At 40.4% G+C, this 25,941-nt stretch overlaps 1 protein-coding gene across 1 annotated transcript; it reads left to right on the top strand.

The window, feature by feature from the left end:
• The first annotated feature begins 3,728 nt into the window (after positions 1-3,728).
• On the top strand, positions 3,729-25,703 carry LOC139342963 (NADH-ubiquinone oxidoreductase subunit 8-like). The gene is made up of 8 exons (XM_070980302.1): positions 3,729-3,827; positions 4,624-4,679; positions 5,417-5,482; positions 21,161-21,250; positions 22,066-22,174; positions 24,454-24,517; positions 24,722-24,850; positions 25,114-25,703. The coding sequence occupies exons 1-8, from the start codon at positions 3,748-3,750 to the stop codon at positions 25,243-25,245; spliced, it is 726 nt and encodes a 241-aa protein (XP_070836403.1). The 5' UTR covers positions 3,729-3,747; the 3' UTR covers positions 25,246-25,703.
• The last annotated feature ends 238 nt before the right edge of the window (positions 25,704-25,941 follow it).

Genomic DNA, 25,941 nt, shown 5'->3' with positions numbered 1-25,941 from the left:
TGCTCATGTGAATCTCAGCCTAAGGTGCAATATGTCAGTCTTTCAATCAGGTGTATTATTACTCCTGTGTGCAATACCAATACTCCAGTCAGGAGTACTTTCATGCAATCAGTAACTGTTGTTTATATTTTTATGTTCCTTGTTTATATTGTTTATATTGCTTGTTTGATATTTAATGTCTTTTCTTATGCATGGAAACATGCCAACATCATATATTTTAAGGCTGAATCCCATTTCACCCCTTGGCCCTACCCCTCCGTTTTGCGCGTTCACGTGGAGGGGTAGGGGTGTCCCAATTCCCATTATGACGGAGGGGTAGGGGGAAGTGGTAGGGCTATGTACCCCTCCAAACGGAGATTTTTCCGAGGCACACTCCAAACGGAGGGGTACGACAGATTTCTCAAAATGCCTCGCAAGACCGGTATTTTCTCCATGAACGAAGTTTTAAAATGTACGAAAACCACTTTATTGTCTATTTTAACGTTGTTTCAATGTGTAGTGGTCATTTTCCTCGTAAAAAAAAAAAACCCGAAAAAAATCGATAGTAGTCAAGGCTTCAGTTACGTGGTTACCGTTGCCAGGCTGAATGCCACTAGCGGTGCTCTGTGGGCAGCCTGATAATCTGCAGTGATAACGTTATCAATAATAACTTTGGCAACCTCACTGCTGGTATTCAGTTACATTGACAGCGTTGTGGGATACAACATGCAGGAATGTCATACACAAATCGAATGTGACGGTAGCATTAGCTTGTCGCATCTGCCTACGTAAGAGGCAGCGGCGACTACTGATGACGTACGCGATTGTCGAAGGGGTGTCCCAATTCGGAGGGGTTGACTTTCGGCCCTACCCCTTGGCACTCCGTTTCAAGGGGCAAGGGACAAGGGGTAGGGCTAAGGGGTAGGGGTAGAAAAGAGAAATGGGATTCACCCTAAGAGTAGTGGAGTTCAAATACCATATCCTACCAACAATAACCCAGACAAACTCTCTTCCAAATTGTGGCAAATGTGTTAATAGTGTACATATAGGACATACAATTACTCCGGCTCATTACTTGAGCTTTAGATGAATATTTACACATCCTTCCTTTCTGCTACTGGTCTTCACTGTGCATATGTGTGTGTCTGTGTGTCACTCCTAATGCAGTGGAAGAGATAGAAGTCCCAATCTCAAGGGCTGTAAGACCTTGTGGTGGGACCAGGTTTCGGTAGAGAAGACCTGTTACTGAAAACAACCAAGGCATGTGGAATTGTATTCAATTTCCCCTGCACCTGTGTCTTAGACAAGCTGCTTGTGCATGACCACAACATCCATCCATCCATCCATCCATCCATCCATCCATCCATCCATCCATCCATCCATCCATCCATCCATTGTCTACACCCGACTATCCCTTTCTGGGGTTGCGGGGGGGCTGGAGCCTATCCCAGCTCTCAAAGGGCGAGAGGCGGGGTACACCCTGGACCGGTCGCCAGCCGATTGCAGGGCAAATGACCACAACACTAAAGTCATATTTTTAAAAGTTGTTAGAGTGAATACAGTGATGGATTTAAGCTGCACAACACAGCTCCTCATGTACATGGCCACCTGTGACTAATAACAGTAAAAAATGTCATTTTATTTCCCAGAAAACATGGTGTTGACACTTGAGAGAACATGAGAATGTCACAGGAATGAGAGAAATATCAATAATCCCGACTTTCTCTCAAAGCAGATGTATCCTGCTTCTGAAGGGACAATTGAATTTGAATATTTAAACAATTTGAATATTTAAAGCGTGCACTAAGAAAGCTGGAATCACCATTATGAGATCTTTCTTTTATCAACCACTAACTTGTCTGTAAAGAAATGTACGCATCTGAAAGTAGAATTGATCCGAATTTATGTCTGAGTCCTCTGAGTTTCTATCAGGTTTAGTCCTTAAAAAAGATAAAGTAATTATTGTAGGTGACTTTAATGTACGTTGCATACATGCGTACTGCGTTTATTTCATTATTAGATTCAGTTGGCTTTTGTCAGAATGTGTCACTGTTTTCACCACACCCTCGACCTTGTTCTGACATATGGCATTAAAATTGAACACTTAATAGTCTAATCACAGTGGATGCAAAATTTTACATCCACAAGTGTAAATTTGCCAAAGTGAAGCCCCTTTTTTGTGTTTTTATGAAAGAACTGGAGTTATATTTCAAACCAATATCCCCTGCTAAAAACAAGAAAGCTATCAAAACTTTGAATGCTCCCACTTCAATATGGCGTATGGCGTATTTTATTTACTTATTACTACTATCATTATTATTGTCTTTTTTAAAAATCTTTTTATTTATTTATTTATTTATTTATTTATTTATTTATTTATTATTTGTTTATTTGTCTCGCTAACCTTAATCTCTGTTTATGTATTTATTTTCTGTTTCTTCTATTTGTCTTTCAGTTGTTAAAGTAATCTTTATACTGTCAATTGCACTAACTCTGTATCTTGTGAATTGATAATAAAGTTGGGGGGAAAAAAAGCTGGGTCAGACCATAGACATACGTAGACGCCTCATTGACTGACGCTTCCTATTGGAGCTGACGCTCAGCGCGGCCGCCATCTTGGATGGGTCTCCCATGCGTCCCCAGTGCAGTTATTTCTACGGAGGAAGGTGTATGTCCAGCTACTATAATCATCATAACTTCTCTAATTTTCACCCGATTTTCACACGGTTTGGTTTGTTACAAACGTCAGAGATGTAGTTATGATACAGGACGCTGTCACACATTAAAAACAAATGCTTTCATGCTGAAATACTTTGTCTTTGTTAAAGAGCATAATACAGACTATATGGTATGGCATATTAATGAATATACAAATTAATTAATTTTAGATTTTAATAAAGAAACAGTTTGATTGTTCATTTGATCTCTCTCTCTCTCTCTCTCACACACACACACACACACACACACACACACAAAATCATGGCCCTTCTGTACACACCAATAACACAATTTCTTCATTTTTGTTTTTGTGCGCTGAGTTTATATTATGTAAAGTTATCACAGGCACATGCACGCGCGCGCGCACAACACACGCACAAAAACCAGACATCTCGCATAACCTGTTGACATGCGCATTAAACTTTGAGTAAGTCTTTATACTAATTTGTGTTGGAATAAAACTTCACCAAGACAAACTGTCGAAACGAGGAAGGTTTTTTTCTTTTTGGTCAACTCATCATGTGTGTCGGCCCACAGTCCACTGCTGCTTTCAAACACACACACACACACACACACACACACACACACACACACACACACACACACACACACACACACACACACACACACACACACTGTCTAAATTTAAACAACTGTTCACAGCTTTAGGATGACAAAGATTCCATAATAGCCTGGACTGAAACTGCTGATGTTTGTGATGTACACTGATTTTAACACATACATACAAAGCTCCCGTATATACCTGCTCAGTACATTTTTTCCTTCTTTTTTTTTTTAAGGCCTGGAAAAGTTAGCTTTAAAATTCCAGGTCATTCCAGCGTCTTACACTACCCTGTTAAGCTGTCAACTGGGACTGGGAAACTAAATAAAATAAAATTAACAAATAAAATAGGGGTTAAGTTGACTTCAGTTGGCTCTGGTGCTAGCGGAGACCCAATATGACGGCGACGCTGGGTTACGCTCCAGCACGTAATGAGGCGTCTACGTAAATTATGTCTATGGTTCGGACGTCCATGACGTTATCACGTTATGCAATTTCCTGTACACGTAGGGTCCTTTCTGCAAATCGTCCGCAGCTGTGGTTCAGAAGGCCAAATAGCGACATTTTGGTGAGTTTAAAACTATTGTCCAATGTCCAAAATCTTATTTCTTACGAAGTTCTTACTTCAGATCTAGTAGTTTTTTTTCTTCATCATTCACGTCTGATTTCCAAAGGATTAGAATTACCTTCAAATAACCCCAACCGATTTGTGTGCAAAAGTCCTTGACAGGATCTGGCTAACCTGGTTGCTAATTGGTGTTATTCTAACAGTATATCTTTACATTTCACAAATTAAACAGGACTACAATTTACTGTGCACAGTAGAGTTGTGATGTGTTGCGAAGTCGAGTGGTCACAAGAGTGTTTTCTTTTTTTGTGGCTTGCAAATTAGTGTTGACAAGCTACTCAAGTATTTTGGCATATGAGTTAAATGTCAGCTTAAATCAGGGTTAGGGCAATCATGCAAAATCAGCGCTGAGCTATGTTAAGAGGTCACAGCAAAGATAGTTAGCTGGGTCCCAGTATATGACATTGTAACACAGCTGAGAAAGAGTAACGCTATATCGCGCTCAGTAGTTAGTTCATCGGTGTTTGTATTCAATCAGCGTTGATTTTGTGCTGCGCAGGAGTTTTAACCTCACAGCCTAACATTGGTTATAGTAACTCTAAAAGTTAACAATAGGCCTACCATTCTAATCTGAAACGAAGCAATGTTGCCGTTTTGTATGTGTTAGAGTAAACCTTGCATTGTTTAGATTATACCAAATGAGTATTATGCCAAGAGATCAGTTCAAATAATATGATAATGCCTTGATGCAGTCACTGTTGTTAATTCTTCTTATTGTTATTGTGTCTGGTTTCAGCTTTGAGGACGTGATGGCTTCAACATTACGTTTACTTTACTCCATGTCAAGGCCAGGTAAGATTTCTCCACAGGAGAAACGAAAATGGTTTCAGTTGCACTAACAAAAAAAAAAAAAGCTCATTATTTGAGTACAAACACATAAAGACAACATCTCAGTCCAGCTATTGTGACTTAAAAAACAGACTAATTTTAAGTGAATCATAGTTAATTTGACAATCAACCACTTAAAGTGTGATTTCTTGTCAGCCTGTCTACAACCTAGATCCCATTAAGTAAACAGAAATAAAAACAGATTTTTTTGTGAACGACTGAGCTTTTCGAAGATGCCCTTTTCATACCCAATCATGATATCACGTGTTAAAAATTAACCTGTTTATCTGTGGCATGTTCCAAACAGGTGTTTTTGGAGCATTCCACAACTTTCCCTTTGTTGTGTTGCCCCTGTCCTAACTTGTTTGAAAAGTGCTGCTGGCATCATATTCAGAATAAGCATTTGTTAAGAACAGTCAGTGAAGTAGATTAGGTAAAACATTTAATATATTGTCTTTGTACTCTTTTTAGTTGAGTTAAAAAGAGACATATCTGCCTGTTCTCACCACACAGTCATACACAAGAAGTTGTGTCACAAAAACACGTGTACCTAATAAGACATGTTATGAAGCACACATCAATTTTCTGTGGAGTATCTTTCAGTTGTATAGTCAATGGACTGTGTTACAGCACTGTGCACTGGATGTCTTTATTATAGCAATCTTAATGATAATGCACTTTTGATTTATCTTTGCCTTCAGGCACTTTTGTGGCTAGCCAGAATCTAGTGAGGTCCTTCAGTATGTCCACACAAAGGGAAGGATTCAGTAAGTATCACTAGAACACACACACACACACACACACACACACACACACACACACACACACACACACACACACACACACACACACACAAACACATGTAATTGTTGTGCATAATTGTCAGGGATGTGTCTGCTCTTGATGGGCTTTGAGATGGCTGTATTACAATGGTAGATTTGTGAGTTAGCCAGCTATCTTTGGGCGTAACCCAGGTTTTGTGGTATCCTAGAGCTAGATCACTTTTAAATGGAGTAGAAGCTATGCTGCATGGCTGACTTTTTCCAGAGCAGGTTAACTTCGTAGGATCAGATCAAACTGACCAGTCAGTGGAAAAAAATTGTTACTGTTCCTATAGGATCTCAATATGGACATAAATATTGAGTCAGAATAATATACAGGGACTTGTGATGCCAACAGAAACAGTCACTCCACACGAATGAACAAAAGCCAGATTTATTAAAAATGACAGCTGCACATCATAGTTCCTTCACTTTCTAGCCTCAGCCTTCCTTTTAAAGTATGCCTCCAGTCAAGCCCTCTTTGTCCTCTTGTGTGTTGAGTTTGACATTAGGAGGCTGTTTTCACTTGAGGGGAAAGAGAGAGGTGAGAGGAAAAGCTTTCTCTGTCCTCAACTTGAATCTGAGTTAAACACAAGAATTGTTTAAAAGTGAGATGGAAAACTCAAAGAACTTTGGTTCTAGATCAGCTAATCAGAGTTCAGAATGAGTTCAATGAACTCTGACTATGTTCACACTAGGGCTGGGCGATATGGCTGAAAACTCTATTGAGATATAAGTGTTTTATATTGGTCGATATCGATAATTATTGATATTTTTTATGACCTATTTAAAATAAGGAACAGGAGAAAAATACATTCAATTTAAACATTTTTATTTTAAATTTAACCTTCCTCTGATTTTAATCCCCTTAGCTATCAAGGCAAAGGAAAGGAAATGTCAACACAACCATGGAAAACACTCAAATAATAAATGTAAAAAAAAAAAAAAAGTGTAAAAATGTAAACAGAGAGAAACCTGAGAATTTTTTTCTCCGGGTTTAGTGCAAGAAGTTCACAAGCTGATTGACCCTCTGGTGAATAAAATGTTTTCAGATATGTGCAGTGTTTTGGAAACATAGCAGAAACTGAGGTAGACTTGACATTTGTAACACAAACAAAAAACAAACATGATAGTACAGTAACACTGACTGAACTATAAAACCAGCCTAGACATATGAACAACTTTAATCACTCTTCTTACTCTAAACATACATAAACTATTCAATTATATTTTGATTGCAAGTGTGTTTAAAAAAAAAAAAAAAGCACACGTAAGAGATGTTTATAACCTGGCTTCTCCTCAGTGCTCAGCGGAAGCATGTCTTTAGCTATAGGATATGCTGCTGCCTCCGTTATGTCTTCGTGCCTTTTAGATGATTTGTCATAAGACACTGAAGCAGAGCACCTCTGCATGGTGGTCAGCTGCTTGTACGGTGGTGCTGCGGTTGGCGGACGTTGGTGAATACGGCTGCGCTCCAAAGAGTGAGCGTGGCTAAGGTGGTTAAATAAGTTTGTGGTGTTACCGGTCTTGGTGGGGACAACAGTCTTGCATAAGTTACAGACCACATTGGTCTGACTACGGTCCGACTTAAAAAATAAAAAAAACTGCCAAACTGGCGAGCGGACATTCCCTGTTTTATCGACAATTTCTTCTCTCGCTGCAGCGCTTTCTATTTCTCATCTCACTCCTCGCGGAGCATCAAACATGAGACAACGAGATGGCGCAACTGAATTTGATACTGTTACATGTGAGAGAGACACGCTAACATGCTAATCATGATTGGTGTGTTAGCGTGTCTCTCTCACTGATTAGCGATCACTCCCTACATTGCTCGGTTACCTGAGAGCGAGTGCCTTCGTTCATGCAACCAACCTCGCTTCACAACTTCAGGTTTCTTCTGACGAAGAAAAAAAATTATCGAATGTTTTATCGAACGCATTTTTTATTGATATTAATGACGTGTCTATGGCGAGACATATCACTATCGTTTTATCGCCCAGCCCTAGTTCACACTGAATTAGGCACATGTATAGGGAATGTAAAAAGCCACCATCAGTGGAGCTCTGATACTATGATTCAACATAGCAATGGGTACATGAAGAACAGAGCCTCCATTTTAGTCCAATGGGGCTAGCAATATGAATGCATGTCAATGTAGCCCGTGATTCTTATTTTAAAAAAACAAGTGGACGAGTGGAGTGGAGAAAGGAGTCAATAAGATAACTCTATTACATTTTATTGAGCATAGTCCACTCATTCATCATTTTCCAGACTTGACAAATCTTCTGCATGACAAATCTTCTAAAAATAAGCTGTTAAAAAGTAAAAAAATATCACAATATAAATATGTACACACAGTTTTTTTTCAGAATTAAAAAGAGCAGTACAGCTGGCAGTGATACAGTTTTTCCTCTTGGATTTTTTTCAGCAGTGGGTAGGGTAGCCGTGGCAGCGTAAACAAATGATACTTGACTGCAAATTTTACTTTTACAACCTATTTATTGAATGGCCACTTGAAAATTGCTTTTTAAAGGCTGAATTTAAAAATAAAAAAATGCTTATGCTGCCGACGTAAGTGGCAGAAAATTCCTATAGGAGTAAAGTGGCATTATTGATCATTGCTCTTACAATGGAAATACACTGAATTTATTTATTATTTAATTTTTTATTTATTTAACAGAAATATTGGCATGTTATGCAAAGAAATAAGAAAGGAAAAAAAAGGTTCATCAACACTCACCATTATCAGTGTGGTTGAGCCATGAGTGGAACCGGCTATTTTTTTCATCCCATTTAGAGTCCCAGTCTGATAGCCTGTGCTTCCCTTTAGGTTTTTCTCCTCTACACTCATCTCTCTCTCCCGCACCATCACTTTGCTCTCCTGCTCCTTTACTCTGCTCTCCTTCACTTTGTTCCACTGCTCCTCCCTGTCTAATGTTACTTGTCTTATATGATTACATAAAACATTAACTTTAGATAATTTACACTCAAATCACATCTGATTGCAAGTGTGGACACAATTCTTTACATAACCATCATCATTTATGAGCCAGTAAAAGCCTAGTGATGGGAATTCTGGCTCGGCTCGGCTCCCAAGTGGCTCCTCAGATTTTTTTTTTGCTTAAATTAATTTATTACCAAAATAATGTAAAATTCTGTGTAAAATTAATTACTAATGTACAAAGGCCTTTCTGTGCGAAGTTTGCATGTTCTTCCAATGCATGCGTGGTTTTTCTCTTCCTCCCACAGACCAAAAACATGCATTCATGTGCAATTCTCATTAGGTGAATTGGTGACTCTAAAATTGCCCTTAGGTGTGAGTGTGAGTGTGAATGGTTGTTTGTCTTGTGTGTTGCCCTGTGATCGACTGGCGACCGGTCCAGGGTGTACCCCGCCTCTCGCCCATTGACAGCTGGGATAGGCTCCAGCCCCCCCGCAACCCCGAAAGGGATAGGCGGTATAGAAAATGGATGGATGGATACTTTATATCAAATTTTACTGCATTTCCTGCGGTCACTCATTCTCTCACCTTTCCAGCGTTTTGTCTGTCGTGGCTGTGTGTGTGTGTGTGTGTGTGTGTGTGTGTGTGTGTGTGTGTGTGTGTGTGTGTGTGTGTGTGTGTGTGTGTGTGTGTGTGTGTGTGTGTGTGTGTGTGTGTGTGTGTGTGTGTGTGCGCGCGCACCACCACACATCATTTAGATGACCAATCACGTGCAGCTTGAACGGAAAAAAGTAGAGAAAAAAACAAAAAAAACTCCAAAGCCGCTCTTGCTCGCTCCAATTGTTCACTTCAAAGAGCCGGGCTCTGAGAACCGTTTTGGTCGCAACCGACACATCACTATCAGCATCTTCATCAGCTGTCTTTCTCTTCTTAGAGAAATATCTGAACAAGCTCATCTATAAATGAAGTCAGTAGTTACATCATGGTGTGTAGATTAATGCTATCAATTAATTTACTCACGTTAATGACACTGAGTTGGCACCAGGCCCTATTACGATTACGATATGTCACGTAACTTTAGCTGGCCGTCAATATTTTGCAAATGTCTATTTTACTTGTAAAATCTATTATGAATTATCTTAAGCTAATAAGTCTACCTTTTCTCTGGTAAGTCGCTGCCCTATTTTCCAAGACGACACTCCTTTGACTCTCTGACCTGGTGTCTGGATGCTTGACATGATGTTACTTTCAAGGCTGCGCTCTCGTGAGTAATTAACGTCAGATTCTGCTGTGAAGGTTGAGACATGCGGCGGTGGTGTATTTGCGACAATTTAAAAAAAAAAAAAAAAAAAAAAAAAGAAATTTAAAAGAGCGGTGGCTAGGATATAGGAACGGCGGACCACCACTCCTAAATGAATGTAGAGAAAACACTGGAATAATAGAAAAGCATAATAATCACACAATGACATGGATAGAGTTACCACCTGATCTTTTATGTTTCCTGTTGGAACTGGTGGATGCATCCATTTATACTACCAGTCAAAAGTTTTAGAACACCCCAATTTTTCCATTTATTTTATGCAAGTCGTTCAAGTTTCTCCAACCCAACCGATCAGTACGAGGCAGGATTAGCCGGGAGACTTTTCAGGGGTCAACTTTGCATGGAATACCTGCAGACGAGGGACATGTAAGTATCCAAATAATAAGCTGTGTATTTCTTTTGTAGATTGACATGAACTCTTCTGTGTTGTAGCATGTTTTGCCATATAGCACAAGCTGTCACTAACCGCTAGCTTCTAGTTAGCAATCAGCATGGTCTCCATATGCAAACCCAGTGACCCAGTCGGTCAAACGATACATGCACAGATGCTCTGCAGGTTCTAAGCTTCCGGAATTTGTGAAAATAATTCATTTGGAAATATTTTCTAAACTGGAGTATGTTAGAAACACCCAGGGCAAAACAGGTGTATGGTTTAGACTGATATATCGCAGCACAATTTACATTCCAAGCCGAACCATTCTATGCAATGTGTTTCTTCTTGGAGTTTATTTATGAGTGATCCTTTTTTATGCTGTATGTAGCTGTTGGCATAGCTGCGCATGTAAGATAAAGCTGATGTCACTTCTCTTTTATTTATATAGGCCAGTGCATCATTACAGTTACCTGCTGTTGATCAAGTGTAGCAGTGAGCTGTTGCGGCCTTTAGTCCACAAATTTATATTGTAACAGTGCTGTCATGTTTCACTCCTAAGTATGCCCTGTTATCATAAAAATATACTTTTGTTACAGCTGTCCAGGCTACTGTGTCCTGCAGTGATGAATGATGTAATGCACTGTATTACAACAAGAATGCTGATAGAAGACAAGCCACCACATTCAGGAAACTCCCGACGTATCTGAAGTACTGGGATGGGATGGGATGACTACAATAATACATAAAACCTCTGCCCAAGGAAGCCCCAGCACCAGCTCACAAAATTTCTAAATACCTGTAACGACTGAGGAATTTGAACATCATGTTATTTTTCTAATTTGGATTCAGTGAATCCTTCACTTGTACTCTATTTCCTTGTACAAATATTCATGACTGCAGTCAATAAATATTTATTGTATATCTGTAAAATGTTTCATGTGAATGAATGAAAAATGTGTAATACTTGGCTATATGTTCAAGGAAAAATACAACATAAATTTGTGTCATTGGCTGACTATATGAAGTTTATTATGGTGTATGAACAGTGAAGTTATGTAGGTTATTATAGATGAAACTCACTGCTCTATCCCCCATTGCTTCAACGGACCATAGTCAGCCCTGTAAATGCTGCATGTGTTCTGCAGCGAGAACACATTTAGGTAAACAGGTTCTAAACCTGGATGGTTGATCATGCATGGAGGCCTTTCGTCCAGCTGCTGCAGCTGTCTTGTAACCTGTTATGCATAACATAAGGTGAGTATCTGCAGTGGCGTGTTATCTGAAATCATACATTGTGATCATAAGTGTGTGTAAAGATAATGTGACCTGTGGCACCTCCTGGCAGCATATGTTCTCAGGCTCTGACTGCATTGTTGCGCACTTGCCACATGTGCACTGATACAAGCAAATAAAAAAAACATACACGTATAAAGCTAAAGAACTAAGACACCTTGCATAACAGTATTTGCAACCAATAATAGCACCCATGTTTTAGATTTGAATGTTCCTGCTCTCGCTAGCTACTTTTTCTCAGCCTGAGGTGAAAGGCTAGTCGTGCTGTTCAATAGTGTCCTCTATGTGCGCTCTGCCCATTCATGTGTAAATGAGACAGAGTGCTCAGACTAACAGCACAATCCAGTGGTTGAATTTGATTATTGACACCTCTACTGACCAGTCAGAATCAAGAGATTCGAGGGGCAGCACCCAAATTTACCATAGAAACACCAGTGATGATCCAGAAGGTAGTAACCCCGGAGACAGTATATCACATGAAAAGCACTCCCCCCACTCTAGAAATCCCCTCCTCTTTTTATGTAAACAACCAGGACCTTGGGACTCTCTGCTTTCATATGATACCAGCAGATGCACTAAAGGGGACATACGCTATTTTTGTTTTTTGTTACATGCCCACATAATTTCTTGGGGTATGAATTATGTTTTTTTTGGGTGGCAATGCTTGGTAGAGGCTTTTATCTGAATTTCTCCCCTTCATTCTGGGATGCTAGAAGTTAGGATTGGTGCATGAGCATTGACCATCTGAACTGCTGGCATCTCATGCCGCCGCCTGTACAGGGGGTGCTTGTATTGAAGAGAAAAAAAAAAATGACAAGAGTCAGCATACAGTCAAGCAGCTTGGTCTGTACTGTTTTTGATGTCCCCTTAAACACTGTGGTGGTCTTGAGGTGCTCTTTGAAGACACTATCAAGTGAGGCAGCAAAATCCATCGAGCCACGGAATAGCCCTGGGTTATTGGAGCTTTCACTTTCATCATGCCCACACAAAGCCGACTCAAATGCACCGCAAAATGTCACACAGTCAGTGATTCTGGATAGGATATGTCGACATGTCGATGTACCCTTCGTCAAGCTGTGCAGTGATGCTAAGTCTTCCAAAAAGATTTAGTTTCATGTTGTTGTCCAAGTGGCTGTGGCTACTTTTGTGTTGTTTACATTCTTCAGGTAGATGTTTTAACTCCTGTACCCCTCTGGTTGTCTACAACGTTTCAGTTCCAGGACTTTGGAATAAAAGGCAGGGAAGGCAAGAAAGCATTACTCATGCCACATCCAGCTAACCAACTCCGTTTGACATTAAGAGTCACGGAGAAGCTTCGCGTGTAAGATCTTCCCCGGTCCATGGTCTGCTGTTGAATGCGGTTCTGGACGGTCGGGTCCAAGTTCTTTCAGCCTCTTTTTTTGGTCATCTGAGCACCTTGTAAATGGTTTGTTCATCATCTTCCGCTTATCCTATGCACCTTGTAAATGTTATTTGTTGTAAAGATAAAACTGAGTTTTCCTTTTATTGCTGCAGCAACACTTGATGCCATTGTCATTCCTCCTGAATTGCTCATAGATTGCTATGGTGATAATGAATAAATTCCATTGGATCATTAAATGTAAACTAATTGGTTTGGTCCCACAAAAATGCGACCCGGCAGGAAAGTTTGATGCTCCAATTAAGGCTAGCTGTGTGATCACATGATGGGGAAAAGTTCAGCATCTTCCACAGACTTCGGTGTAGTCTGGAATAGCTGGAGCTGGTAAATGGTTGCTTACAGCCTGTCATTGACCAGTGTCAGGCACTTAAAGCCTACAATGCTTATTGTATGAGTAGAGCATATTAATATCTTATTTATTTCATATTATTATGAATTTACGTAGTCATAGATTTTCGTCTGGATAATTTAAGGAGTGCATTGCCCTAGCACCCTTTATTTACTGCCCCTGTTCAGCAGCCTGCAATTGAAGAAGAAGATGAAGAAGAAGAAGGATAATCCCCTTTATTGTCACACACATTACATGCTGCACATGCCATGCAATTGGTGAAATTTGTCCTCCGCATTTATCCCATCCTGGAAGTCCTTCCTCCGCGGCAGACCAGGAGCGGTGGGCTACCATCGGCGCCCGGGGACCCAGTTTTCGTTTGTAACCATTGGTCAGGGGGTGATCTTCTTGCATGTTTTTAGTGTTTTTTTTTAAGGAGGATACCCCAGGTGAACACGGGGAGAACATGCAAACTCCACACAGAAAGGCCCATTTTTACTCGAGAAGCAGGCACCCAAGGCATGGTGGAGGACACGCCCCTGGCACCCACAGTGGGAATTGAACCCGGGACCTTCTAGCTGTGAGGTGACAGTGTTGTTACCATTTCACTGTGCCACCTCCAGTGCCACCTCCAGTGAACATGGCGGGACGGGGACAGAGCACAGCCTCTGAGACAGACGGAGGTCAGATTGATGGCATGGAATACGTACCAGAATGTAGGTGATTTGAGAGTCAAGTCAAGTCACGATTTATTTAAAGCACATTTACGTCACCAAAGTGCTGTACAGTAGTAAAATCACAACATATCATAAACACTATAATAAACTAGAATAATTGCATTTCCTGAAGAAAATGCGTGGGCAAGCTGGACAATGCAGAAAATGTAAGCCATCAAAAAAAGCAAAGTGTTTCCTCCAAGTCTCAAACCGGCATCACTCGCTTCTCAGACGAACATCTTATCCACTTGGCCACACAGAAGTGAAATTCAACCGTGGAGATCACATCTTAAATATTAGAACCTTACGTCGTCATACTTTCACGTGGACTTCAGAGTTGCCCGGTGAAAGCCGTGTTTTGCTATCTAGTACAGGTTTTACTATATCGCTATTTATAAACTCTGTCTTCGATGAGGCTTCACGGCTCGCTTACACACAGCTGTTGGCTTCCCGTCGGCGTTGTCTGCAGACAGAGGCTATTTATGCTGAAACGGTAACTCATATCAAAATAACAACACCACAGTGTGACAGAAGACAAATTTCTCTACGTTTGTATTTAGACATTGTACATGAAGGTTGAACAATGAGGGAAATACAATAAGTTGAAAGACATTTGGCGAGCAGAGCTGCAGCTAGAGCGCGGGTCACGTGACACGCGGTCGCTCTCAGCTGCAGCGTTAAAAATATTGTGGAAAAAAATCAATTATTGAAAAAGCACTAAACATATCAAAACCAAAAGTAATAGCAACTTAAGTCAAAGTAAGCTGCGTTTTTTAAAGTTTGAATTAAATTCCTCTGTGAAAGACTGAGAAGGAGTTAGGTTCCAAAAAACAGAGAGAATAATAATAATAATAGCTAGAATAATTGCATTTCCTGAAGAAAATGCGTGGGCAAGCTGGAAAATGCAGAAAATCTAAGCCATCAAAAAAGCAAAGCGTTTTGTCCCAGTCTCGAACTGGCATTCCTCGCTTCTCAGATGAACGGCTTGTCCACTTGGCCACGGAAAAGTGAAACTCATCCGCAGAGATCACAGCTTAAATATTAGAACCTTACGTCGTCAAACTTTCACGTAGAAACATGATCCACAAAGACTTCAGAATTGCCCGGTGAAAACCATGTTTTGCTATCTAGTACGGGTTTTACTGTATCGCTATTTATAAACTCTTTTCGATGGGGCTTCACAGCTCGCGTACACACAGCTATCTGTGCGGCTTCCTGTCGGCACTGTCTGCAGACAGAGGCTATTTATGCAGAAACGGTAACTCATATCATAACTAGAATTGCATTTCCTGAAGAAAATGCGTGGGAAAGCTGGTAGATGCAGAACATATAAGCCAAAAGCACACCAAAACATTGAATACATACGATGCTGTCACTCATGTAGTCAAGCGACATACACATCCACACCTCATTTCCTTTACCCGGCATTACTTTCAAAATAAAAGTCCCTTCAGAATAAAAGAAACATGTAGGGTGTGTTTTCCTCAAGCATTTCCATGACTTTTCACGCGTCATTCTTTGTCTTCCTGTGTCTCTGTTACACACACATCACCCGTCATTCCCATTCATCCCCACGGGGAAAATGAAAAAAGCAAAGTATTTCATGTCGGTCTCGAACCAGGGTTACTTGGTTCATAGCGCTGGTCCTTATCCACTTGGCCACGGAGGCGCTCTCCTTGCTCAGAGGCTGAGAACTCAAAAACCATAAGTCCTATCGTTTAGCGAGGCACATCGTAAGAATCAGCGCAAGCGGCACTACAACCTTGGAAAGTCTCACGCACATAGTGTGAAATTTGTGGTTTGGAGGAGCGTGGAAAGAAAAAATTTTAGACACTTTTCAGAGCATCTCCCCACTCTGGCAGTTAATCACCTCCACTCTAGCACAACATTCCGTGCAATACACACCCATTACAAAGTCACAATTTCTCCCAAAACGGTCACGATCATTGAACGGCGACTGCTCAAAAACTATACGAACCTATCAAAACGAGACTTAATACACCAATACCCGAGACATGTGTCTACGTTTTAAAGTTGGAATGGCGTCTCTAGGTGAACGTATGCCAGAGCAGTAGTCCGTTGAAAAAGGGAGAGATTACTGGCCCAGCTGGACAGAAAAGCTCCTGTCTGAGAGGTAGGACTGAAACCACTTCAAAACAGTGCCCCTAATGCCCACACAGGTATTTAAACGTGACAGAAGAATATTATGATTCATTGTGTCAAAGGCAGCCGACAGATCTAAAAGGACCAGGACAGCAGAGTTACCAGAGTCAACTGTCAAAAGAAGGTCACTTAAAATTCTTAACAGCGCAGTTTCTGTACTATGCCGTGCCTTGAACCCAGACTGGAACTTCTCTGAGATGCCATTAGGGACAAGAAAAGACTGCAGTTGTTCATATATCACCTTCTCGAAGACCTTAGAAAGAAAAGGAAGCTTGGAGATGGGCCTAAAGTTCGATAAAACTGTTTGGTCAAGGTTATCACTGCATGAAAAACCACATTTTCGACCCGTAAATTCCTGCGAAGTTCGTTGATTTTCGGTGATTTACGGCAAGTTTATGGGGAACTTCGCCGGCTATCGGCGGAAACGAACCATCTGTCGGCGGGGGGCGTGGTGAATCGCCTTTGCAAAGGTGCAAATAGCTCTAATTAGCACATGAATGCTACCGACGTTGATCTACTCAGGCTGGCCTGCAGACTTCACAAACAACCATTGGATGATTCCACAGGCATTTTAAAAGGAAACCATCATGCGATTGGATAGCAACTCCAATCGCATGAGTGAGCGATCATGTGATTGGATGACAACTCTGCTGCTATTGGTCATCTGTGCGCCACAAATAATAATAATAATAAATACATATTAAATTAAATACTATATAATAAATTGATATATTAAAAATAATTATTATACTGTTATATTTATGTATATATAAAATATAGATGATATATATTTTATTTGATTGATGATTCATTGATTTATTTGGCGATCCACCTTCTACACTACCACACAGTAGAACACAAAGAACACAGTTGACAGAGACATTTTGAAAAAAGTCTTTAATGAAATTGTGCCACACACATTAACAAGGGAAGGAAAAAAAAGAAACCGCTGTTCTACGGTGCATGCCTAAAGCCTCTGAAAATGCCTTTTTGCTGCCTCTTGGTCATACACAGTTGGTGCCGGTCGCTTTGATGGGGACTCAATGCAAAGCCTCTTGCGGTGTGTCGCCACGTATTTTGGGTTGCTCTCCAGCCGCTCTTGAAGTGTCTTGCAGAGTCAGGAGAGCCTCTGACTGCGGAAAGATGGAGGCTTTACGACCAACCCAGCTTCCCCTTCCACGGTGTCATCCTCCTCATGAGACATCATGTCAGCAGTGACCCCCCTGTCAAAACTCTATTTCCTGCTGGGTGGCTAGGTCACTCCTTCTTGCTTCCAGAAGCTGTAAATACAGGTATTAATATAATATTAGTACTGCAAAGAAACAATAACGTGATAACATATGTGACATTGTTCCTCAAAAACAATGCAGCTAATAAATAAAATTCAGCCCATTTATACATTGTTGTGAAAATAAAGCGGCATTCATGTAACTCTTACCCGCTTCCTTCTTTGTCTGCTGCGAGCTAAAATCTTCACAGCTGCTGCCTGACCTGAAAGAGCTGCCTAGGCATACCTGAAGCTCCTCCGCACCATCTCATAATGTCTTACAGGCCGCTGGAAGAAAATATATATTGGTTTGAAATAAATAAGACAGGCTTCAGGAAAGTAAAAACAACAACAACAACAACAACAAGAAATAACAGAAAGGGGTTAAATAAAAAAAAAAAACTTACATAAAAGGACTTCTCTCTCCACAGCATCCATGTCTGGACTCGCAGTTAAAGTGGCCATCAAATATGACGTCGCCGTTTCGTTGTGGAGCGAGTTTAGTCTGTAAAACAAAAAAGTACAGGTCATGCAACGTTTACGTTTACTTATATTCTGCAGAATATTTCCTGTGTATTTAATTAACTTACCCCTGCTCAGGTTCATATCGCCTGTCGTTTCCGTCACTATTGTGCAGATGTCACACCTTTTCCTTTAAAATACAAAATTCCACAGCCAGGCCGTCCACTCGTCGCAGAGGAGTGCCTTTTGGGGTGAACTGAAGACGACGTCCGGCCATTGTATGAACAGAGTTAAAGTTTAGCAGGACCCGAAACGTAACTGTTCTGATCCAAACATGATTTGCGTTCACAGACGCGCCTAGGTCGTTTTCTGCCGACGTCATTGCGTCAGAGGAGGCGTCCAATCATATGCGAGGTCGCGCTCTCGGAATTTCTCGCAAGACCATTTTTGTTGCGTAGAAAGAAAAACATGCTGTGATTTTGTTAGGTACTTTGATTTTCTATTTTTGTACCTGAATATTTTATAAAACATGTAAACTTCTTAAAACTGACATTATCGAAAATAAAAAAAGAAAAGTTACTTTGATGTGTTCCCTTTTTATTCCTACTTAAAGAATCATCAGTGGACTGACCCTGCTGGAATTTTGCAAGCTAATCACGCAAGCATTGTTCATCTGGTGGTGTGCTGGCAAAATGCGAAAAATTGTGACCAGTGTCCAAGAACTGTAGATGCTTTAATTTTCACAATTTGATTTAGCAATTTAAGTGGAAATTTAAAGGCTTTTGAGAGTCAGGACACTTATCCTGTATGTACCCTATAAAATTATGTAAACACGCTTTTAAATCCTCATGAAAAAAAAAAAAAATTGTATTCTGTAGGCACAGAACACACACACACACACAATCCCAATTTGCATTTGTATAGCTTGCAGCAATTACATTTGCATTTTAACACCTCATGGTCACAGTGGCTGAGAGAGAACTTCCACGGCAATTTACAGTGACGGAAATTGACGGAAATGTTACTTTTCATGCAGTGTATGTTTTTTGATGAGGGGCTGGACCACAGCATGTTTTAAGGCAGCTGGAACACAGCCGGTCATCAAAGATGAATTTATCAGGTCCAAAACACAGGGGCCAATGGTATGGAAAACCTCCTTAAAAAGGCGGGGTGGGATGCTGTGAAGAGGACAATAGGAAGGTCTGAGGTGCTAGATAAATATCAGTTAGAACTGGGAGGGATACTTGCTCAAAACTCTCAAAAACAGCAGGGCAGATAGGAGAAACAGCAGGATCTGATGCAGACAGCATAATAGAGGAACAATAGCATTGTGATCACAGGGGTTTAAAAGATTATTCAAAGTATTAAAGAGAAACTGAGGTTTATGCTAGTGATGTGCGGATCGATACTGAAATATCGATACCCCCGATACCAGATTTGTATGCTCTAAAATCGATTCTCAAATCAAAATATCGATACTTTTGATACTTCTGTCATTTGAGGTAATGTATATCATTAACAGGAACACAGTGCAAAGTTACTAAACTATTGAGATTTTGTCTAAATGACTGGCGAACTACTTTTTCTTCTGCCTGGGTAAGGGCGTAATGGGGAAGCGCAGCGGCACACTGCTCAGTTAGTCAGACAGTCAGTCTCAGGCTGTAGATACTATAGCTCAGCGGAAATGCAGTCATGTGTGGAGTTATTTCAGCGACGTCCGGCAACACAACAAACCTTGTGAAACGCCTCAGGTTAAACCACAATACAGAATATGAGGCATTTCTGGTGAGGCGGACAGAGGAGGAGAGCGCAGTGTCAGGTGCTGCTGCTAGGGTAAGACAGACGTCTCTGGTGGAGTCCTTCGGTGCTGCAGGCAGGCACTATCCAGGTACAGAAGGAGAAAATGTGGAGCTTTAAGCAGTGATAAGCACTGTTGCTGTTGGAGTTGTTCAAATTAATAAATATGGTTATGAAATAAGTAATGGAATAAATACATGCTTCAACAAATGACTGCATGAGTTCAGCTTGGAGTAATAATATGTTTATCACTGAGATAATCTCACATACGCAATAAAAGCCTAGATTTATTTAGGTAAGATTTCCCAAAGAATTGACCATTTAAAGTGAATTGCATATACTAGATGTCATTAAATTATACAGAGCAATTGCGACAAAATAGCCATGGTGAACTTAGAAAAATATATACCAGGAAATATTTTAAAATATATTTGAAATATTTTTTTTCCACTTCTTCTTCACACGTCTGCATGTGTGCCATAAGGTGCGAGTGGTGTCATTAAGCCATGTCGCTCCTACTTGTTTAGAGCGTTTGCACCTGAAGGGAGCCACTGACTCTAATATGACAGTACAAGTGCCATTAAAATGTCTAAAAACTCATTAGGAGTAAGACTGCAGTCATAATTCTGCAGTACATGCATTTACAGCAGTTCCAAACAGGACTTTGGGAATCTGGGAAAGGGTTTGTTTTGGACTGCCCCTGAGAAGCTTATGCATTTGCAATAGGCGCATTAGCGAAGATGGGGTTGCTCATTGTAAATCATTTGACCCATACATCACACTAACTTCTGCAGTGGCTGGAACTGCTTCTCTTTGCCAAGGTGTCTGATTTCAGATGGTACTGATGATGATGCTACTTGGCAGCTGGTTTTCCAGGTTTGGGTCAGTCAGTCTTAAGCAGAGCTGACTCTTATCTTGAACCAATTCTGACAAGAGCTGTTCACAGTAGTAGGTCATTGCTTTGCAACTCAATGATTTTGTGCTGTTGGTTGTCAGACACATTGGCTGGTTCCACATTAAATGGCATTGCAAATGTGTTAAATTATGCAAAAGTGTTTGAGTCCATATGTTTGAATGTGAAATCACGCTGCATCACTTTTGTGGAGTAGTCTATACTACGCAGGGTTATATAAAACTGAATGTCGAGACAGCACTTTCATGTTTTTGCCTCTGCAAGTGAATACACTGATTTTGCAGATTTGAAACATTGAAACATGCATATTTTTGTCTAAAATGTTGCTGTTCTTTTGCACAAATTATCCTCTCTGCAAATGCCTGTATCAGGAAGTGGCTTACATCCTATATATATATAGACACACAAAGCCACTTGCAGTGACCAAATGTAAGGCATGTGATGGAGTATGAATAAACACTTGTCTGGTTTTGAAACATTATTCAATAAAGAAGATGTACTATGAGTGACAAAGAGGAATGACTTTGAAAGATTCATGAAAGTGATTTATTCTTTTGTGATATACACTCACATGTATACACATCACTCACTGAGCCCGGCTTTCTCACCTGGTTGTGTTTGTGTATACAGAGTATGTGAATGCCCAGGAGATCCCTTCAGACATGAAGTCCATCACAGATCGAGCTGCTCAGACGCTGCTGTGGACAGAGCTCTTCAGAGGTCAGATGAATTGCATGTACAGAAATGACATTAAATGCATTTTACAGATGTGACACACTGAAATTATGAAATGATGATTCTCAGTCGTTTTATCTCTAAGGTTAGCCTGATTCCAGTTAGGGAAGGAAGAATATTCTTCAACATCAGAGGGACTAATACACTATTTTGTTTATTTATTTATTTATTTATTTATTTAACAGGGATGGTGCAAGTAGGCATAGTTACGTTGAAATAAAATGAAACTGGAGCAAAGTATGTAGGACCTCTTGCTAATTTGCACACTATGTCCCTGGTTATTTTTAGGAATAGAACACATAATACAACATTCAAATACAGGCATAGAAACTAACCATGAAACAGACGTAGACAAACAACCTGTATAAACAGTAATTGATACAACGGTGGCTACATTTAAGAACAACAACGACGATTAAGAACAAGAAAACAAAAAGAAAAAAAAAAAAAACTCAGCTTCAACGTTTTATTGAAATTTTATTTCAACCAAAAATGAATCCAAAATTAATTTTGCTTTTGCTAGTAGTCATGCCAAAAATAATGAATTAGACAACAGGGTATGCATTGGTGCCACTTTATCAAGCAATCTGGAAACAAATCGACATGTGGGTACTGAGCTTTGTCATTATTCTTTATCTTTCCATCCTAGTTTTTTTGGGAATCATTTCAATACAATCAAACTGTTTTTCCCAGTCAAATGCTTCATGATGTACATTTTACATACATACATACATCGACATATGTCATTTTGAGAAATGTTTTTTCTCAGTCACACATGAATGATTGCATTCTGATGTCAGGTCTGGGCATGACAATGAGCTACCTATTCAGAGAGCCTGCCACCATCAACTACCCTTTTGAGAAGGGCCCACTGTCGCCACGCTTTAGAGGAGAACATGCACTGCGCAGGTGAGGATGACCACTTAGTGGATTGTATGTCATGACAGATTTTTTTTGTTGAAAATACACTGAGGAAAATAAATACATAAATAAAATATCATAATAAATAAATAAAATTACATCATTTATTATTATTAGTGGGCAAGCTGGCAAGGCCGCTTGCACACTTATGTTCTTCCCACTATTTATTATCCTTCTTCTTATTATTATTCTCCACGTTTTTTGGCACCTAACTCCTTCTACAGTCTTTTACCGAAATATGTAATTCAAACTTCCAAAAATGCAGCTTAATTTGAATTAAGTGGCTATTACTTTTGGTTTTGATATCTTTAGTACTTTGTCAATAATTGATTTTTTTTTCCACAATATTTTTAATGCTGCAGCGTGTCACGTGACCCGCGCTCTAGCTTCAGCTCTGCTCGCCAAATGTCTTTCAACTTCTTGTATTTCCCTCATTGTTCAACCTTCATGTACAATGTCAAAATACAAACGTAGAGAAATTTGTCTTCTGTCACGCTGTGGTGCTGTTATTTTGATATGAGTTACCGTTTCGGTATAAATAGCCTTTGTCTGCAGACAGCGCCGACGGGAAGCCGCACAGACAGCTGTGTGTACGCGAGCTGTGAAGCTCCATCGAAAACAGAGCTTATAAATAGCGATATAGTAAAACCCGTACTAGATTGCAAAACACGGTTTCCGCCGGGCAATTCTGAAGTCTTTGTGGTGACGACGTAAGGTTCTAACATTTAAGCTGTGATCTCCGCGGCTGAGTTTCACTCTTCCGTGGCCAAGTGGATAAGGACCAGCGCTATGAGGTGTGAAACTAAGAATGCTTTCAAAAATATAATAATAATTGTTTATTTTTATCAGTTTACAAAATGCAAAGTGAGTGAACAAAAGAAAAATCTGAATCAAATCAAATCAAATCAATATTTGGTGTTACTACCTTTTACTTTCAAACCAGCATCAGTTCCTATAGGTACACTTGCACAAAGTCAGGGATTTTGTAGGATTAGAGTCAGGGGTATGATCACCCAATTATACCAAACAGATGCCAATGATAATCAATTTCACATGTAGCCTGAAACACAGTCATTAACTAAAACAGAAACAGCTGTGTAGGAGGCTTAAACCTGGGTGAGGAACAGCCAAACTCTGCTGCCAAGGTGAGGTTATGGAAGACAGTTTCATGTCACAGGTCATACACTATGACAAGACTCACACAAGACACACAAGGTACTTATACTGCATCTCTCCCAGACAAAGATTTCAAAGCAGACTGGGATTTCAAGATGTGATGCTCAAGCTCTTTTGAAGAAACACAAAGAAGCGGGCAACGTTGAGGATCGTAGACGCAGTTGTCGGCCAAGGAAACTTAGTGCAGCAGATGAAAAACACATCAAGCTTATTTCCCTTCGAAATCAGAGCATGTCCAGCAGTGCCATCAGCTCAGAACTGGCAGAAACCAGTGGGACCCACATACACCCATCTACTGTCCGGAGAAGTCTGGCCAGAAGTGGTCTTCATAGAAGAGTTGCAGCCAAAAAGCCATACCTCCAACATGGAAATAAGACCAAGCGAGTCAACTATGCACGAAACAAATGAAAACATATGATTGACCCCAAACATACAGCCAATGTCATTAAGAACTATCTTCAGCGTAAAGAAGAACAAGTCCTGGAAGTGATGGCAGGCCCCCACAGAGCCCTTATCTCAATATCGAGTCTGTCTGGGATTACATGAATCCCAGAGTGGATGGATTTAAGGAAGCCTACATCCACAGGTCATCTGTGGCTAGTTCTCCAATATGTTTGGAACAACCTACTAGCTGATTTCCTTTAAAAACTGTGGGCAAGTGTACCTAGAAGAATTGATGCTGTTTTGAAAGCACAGGGTGGTCAAACCAAATATTGATTTGATTTAGATTTTCCTGTGTGTGTGTGTGTGTGTGTGTGTGTGTGTGTGTGTGTGTGTGTGTGTGTGTGTGTGTGTGTGTGTGTGTGTGTGTGTGTGTGTGTGTGTGTGTGTGTGTCTTTACACAGTCACAATGCAGGTCCCCTTAATGTAAATCATTAAATTTTAGGGTGCAGACTGAGGATAGGGTTACGGGTTAGGTAAGGTTAGGTTAGGTTTAGGGTTAGGGTAAGGCTCCAGGAAATTAATGTAAGTCTATGTAATGTCCCCACTAGTGATATAAACTCAATGTGTGTGTGTGTGTGTGTGTGTGTGTGTGTGTGTATATATATATATATATATAATATAGTGGCTTTTAAATGATGTTACATCAGGTACCCTTCAGGAGAGGAGCGCTGCATTGCCTGCAAGCTGTGTGAAGCTATCTGCCCTGCCCAGGTACACACACAGCCAGATTTAAAAAGAATGGCAAACATGATACTTGATAGTATCACTCTATATGTATGGTTTAACCATAACTAACTGGCCTAACTGTGAAACACACTTGAAGTGCATGGTGAGCTTATATTCAATCTAAATACCTGATAGCAGCAGGGAAAATACTGATACTGTTCCTCTTCAACACTAACAATGTGTGCCCAGGCCATCACCATTGAAGCAGAGACTCGTGCTGACGGCAGCAGGAGGACAACCCGGTACGACATTGACATGACCAAATGCATTTACTGTGGCTTCTGTCAGGAGGCGTGTCCTGTGGATGCCATCGTAGAGGTGTGTGTGTAATCCTGTGTTACAGCTCAGTGCAAACTCAGACTCTGTCCCTTGGTCCCAACATGTTGAGACATATTCAGTTTTTCATGTCACATATCACAAGATTGTTGCAAGGGTCTTAAAGCAGTTTTAATCTGATGATCCTAATTTTTACCTACTGTTTTTTTTTTCTGATAAGCGGACAACTGCTGAAATTTTTATTCATTTATTTCATTTCTTATTTTATTCCTCTCGCCATCCTCTCTTTATGCTTACTTCTTCAGGGGCCTAACTTTGAGTTTTCCACTGAAACGCATGAAGAACTGCTCTACAACAAGGAGAAGCTCCTCAACAACGGGGACAAGTGGGAAGCAGAGATAGCTGCCAACATACAAGCTGATTACCTCTACCGATAGGACCCCCCCCCCCCCCCCCCCCCCCATTTCACCTGGTGTCAGTGTCATCCCCTTCTAATATGATGAATATGCTTTGATATGTTTCTGATAATTGCCTTGACATTGTTCAGATTACATATTTATTGAAGAACAGTCAATACTACACTGGTTGTCTTTGTGTATACACAACAGTCCAGCTGCCTCAGCATGGTCCAGTCTGTGATCATCATATGGTTGTCTGCCCAGTCCCACTGAAATGAAACGGAAGGTATGGGTCATGCTGTGACAGTGTCAGTGCTGTACACTGATAGCAGATTGCAGACATCCCCAGATTACAATTGGTACTGATGTCCTACACAGGTATGAGGTGTGATGAAGTTGCAAATATGATTATTGTTATTATCTTGGGTGTTGGTGCAGATTTGTATGGTCTCTGTGCTGTTTCTGCCCTGACTCAATAAAATTCTGTGAGAAACACTAAATGTGTCAAGCTTGTTCACAATGAGCAAAAGTTTCCATCAGAAGGTCAAAATGAAATATTTACTGTGTGTAGCCAGAATATGAAAAGTATTGCAATTTTTTTTTCTGGCTGCAGAGAGGATCCACTGTTTGATAACTTGAGAACCTTCAAGCAGACATGATGACAACACCCGCTCAAAGTTCCAGTTTACTGAACATCTTACCATGTTTGTATCAATCTTCAGTCGTCTGGACCCA

The sequence above is a fragment of the Chaetodon trifascialis genome, chromosome 2 (assembly GCF_039877785.1).
Source record: "Chaetodon trifascialis isolate fChaTrf1 chromosome 2, fChaTrf1.hap1, whole genome shotgun sequence".
NCBI lineage: Eukaryota > Metazoa > Chordata > Actinopteri > Chaetodontiformes > Chaetodontidae > Chaetodon > Chaetodon trifascialis.
The sequence above is the reverse complement of the archived record's forward strand: the minus strand, read 5'-3'. Positions and strand labels throughout refer to the sequence as shown.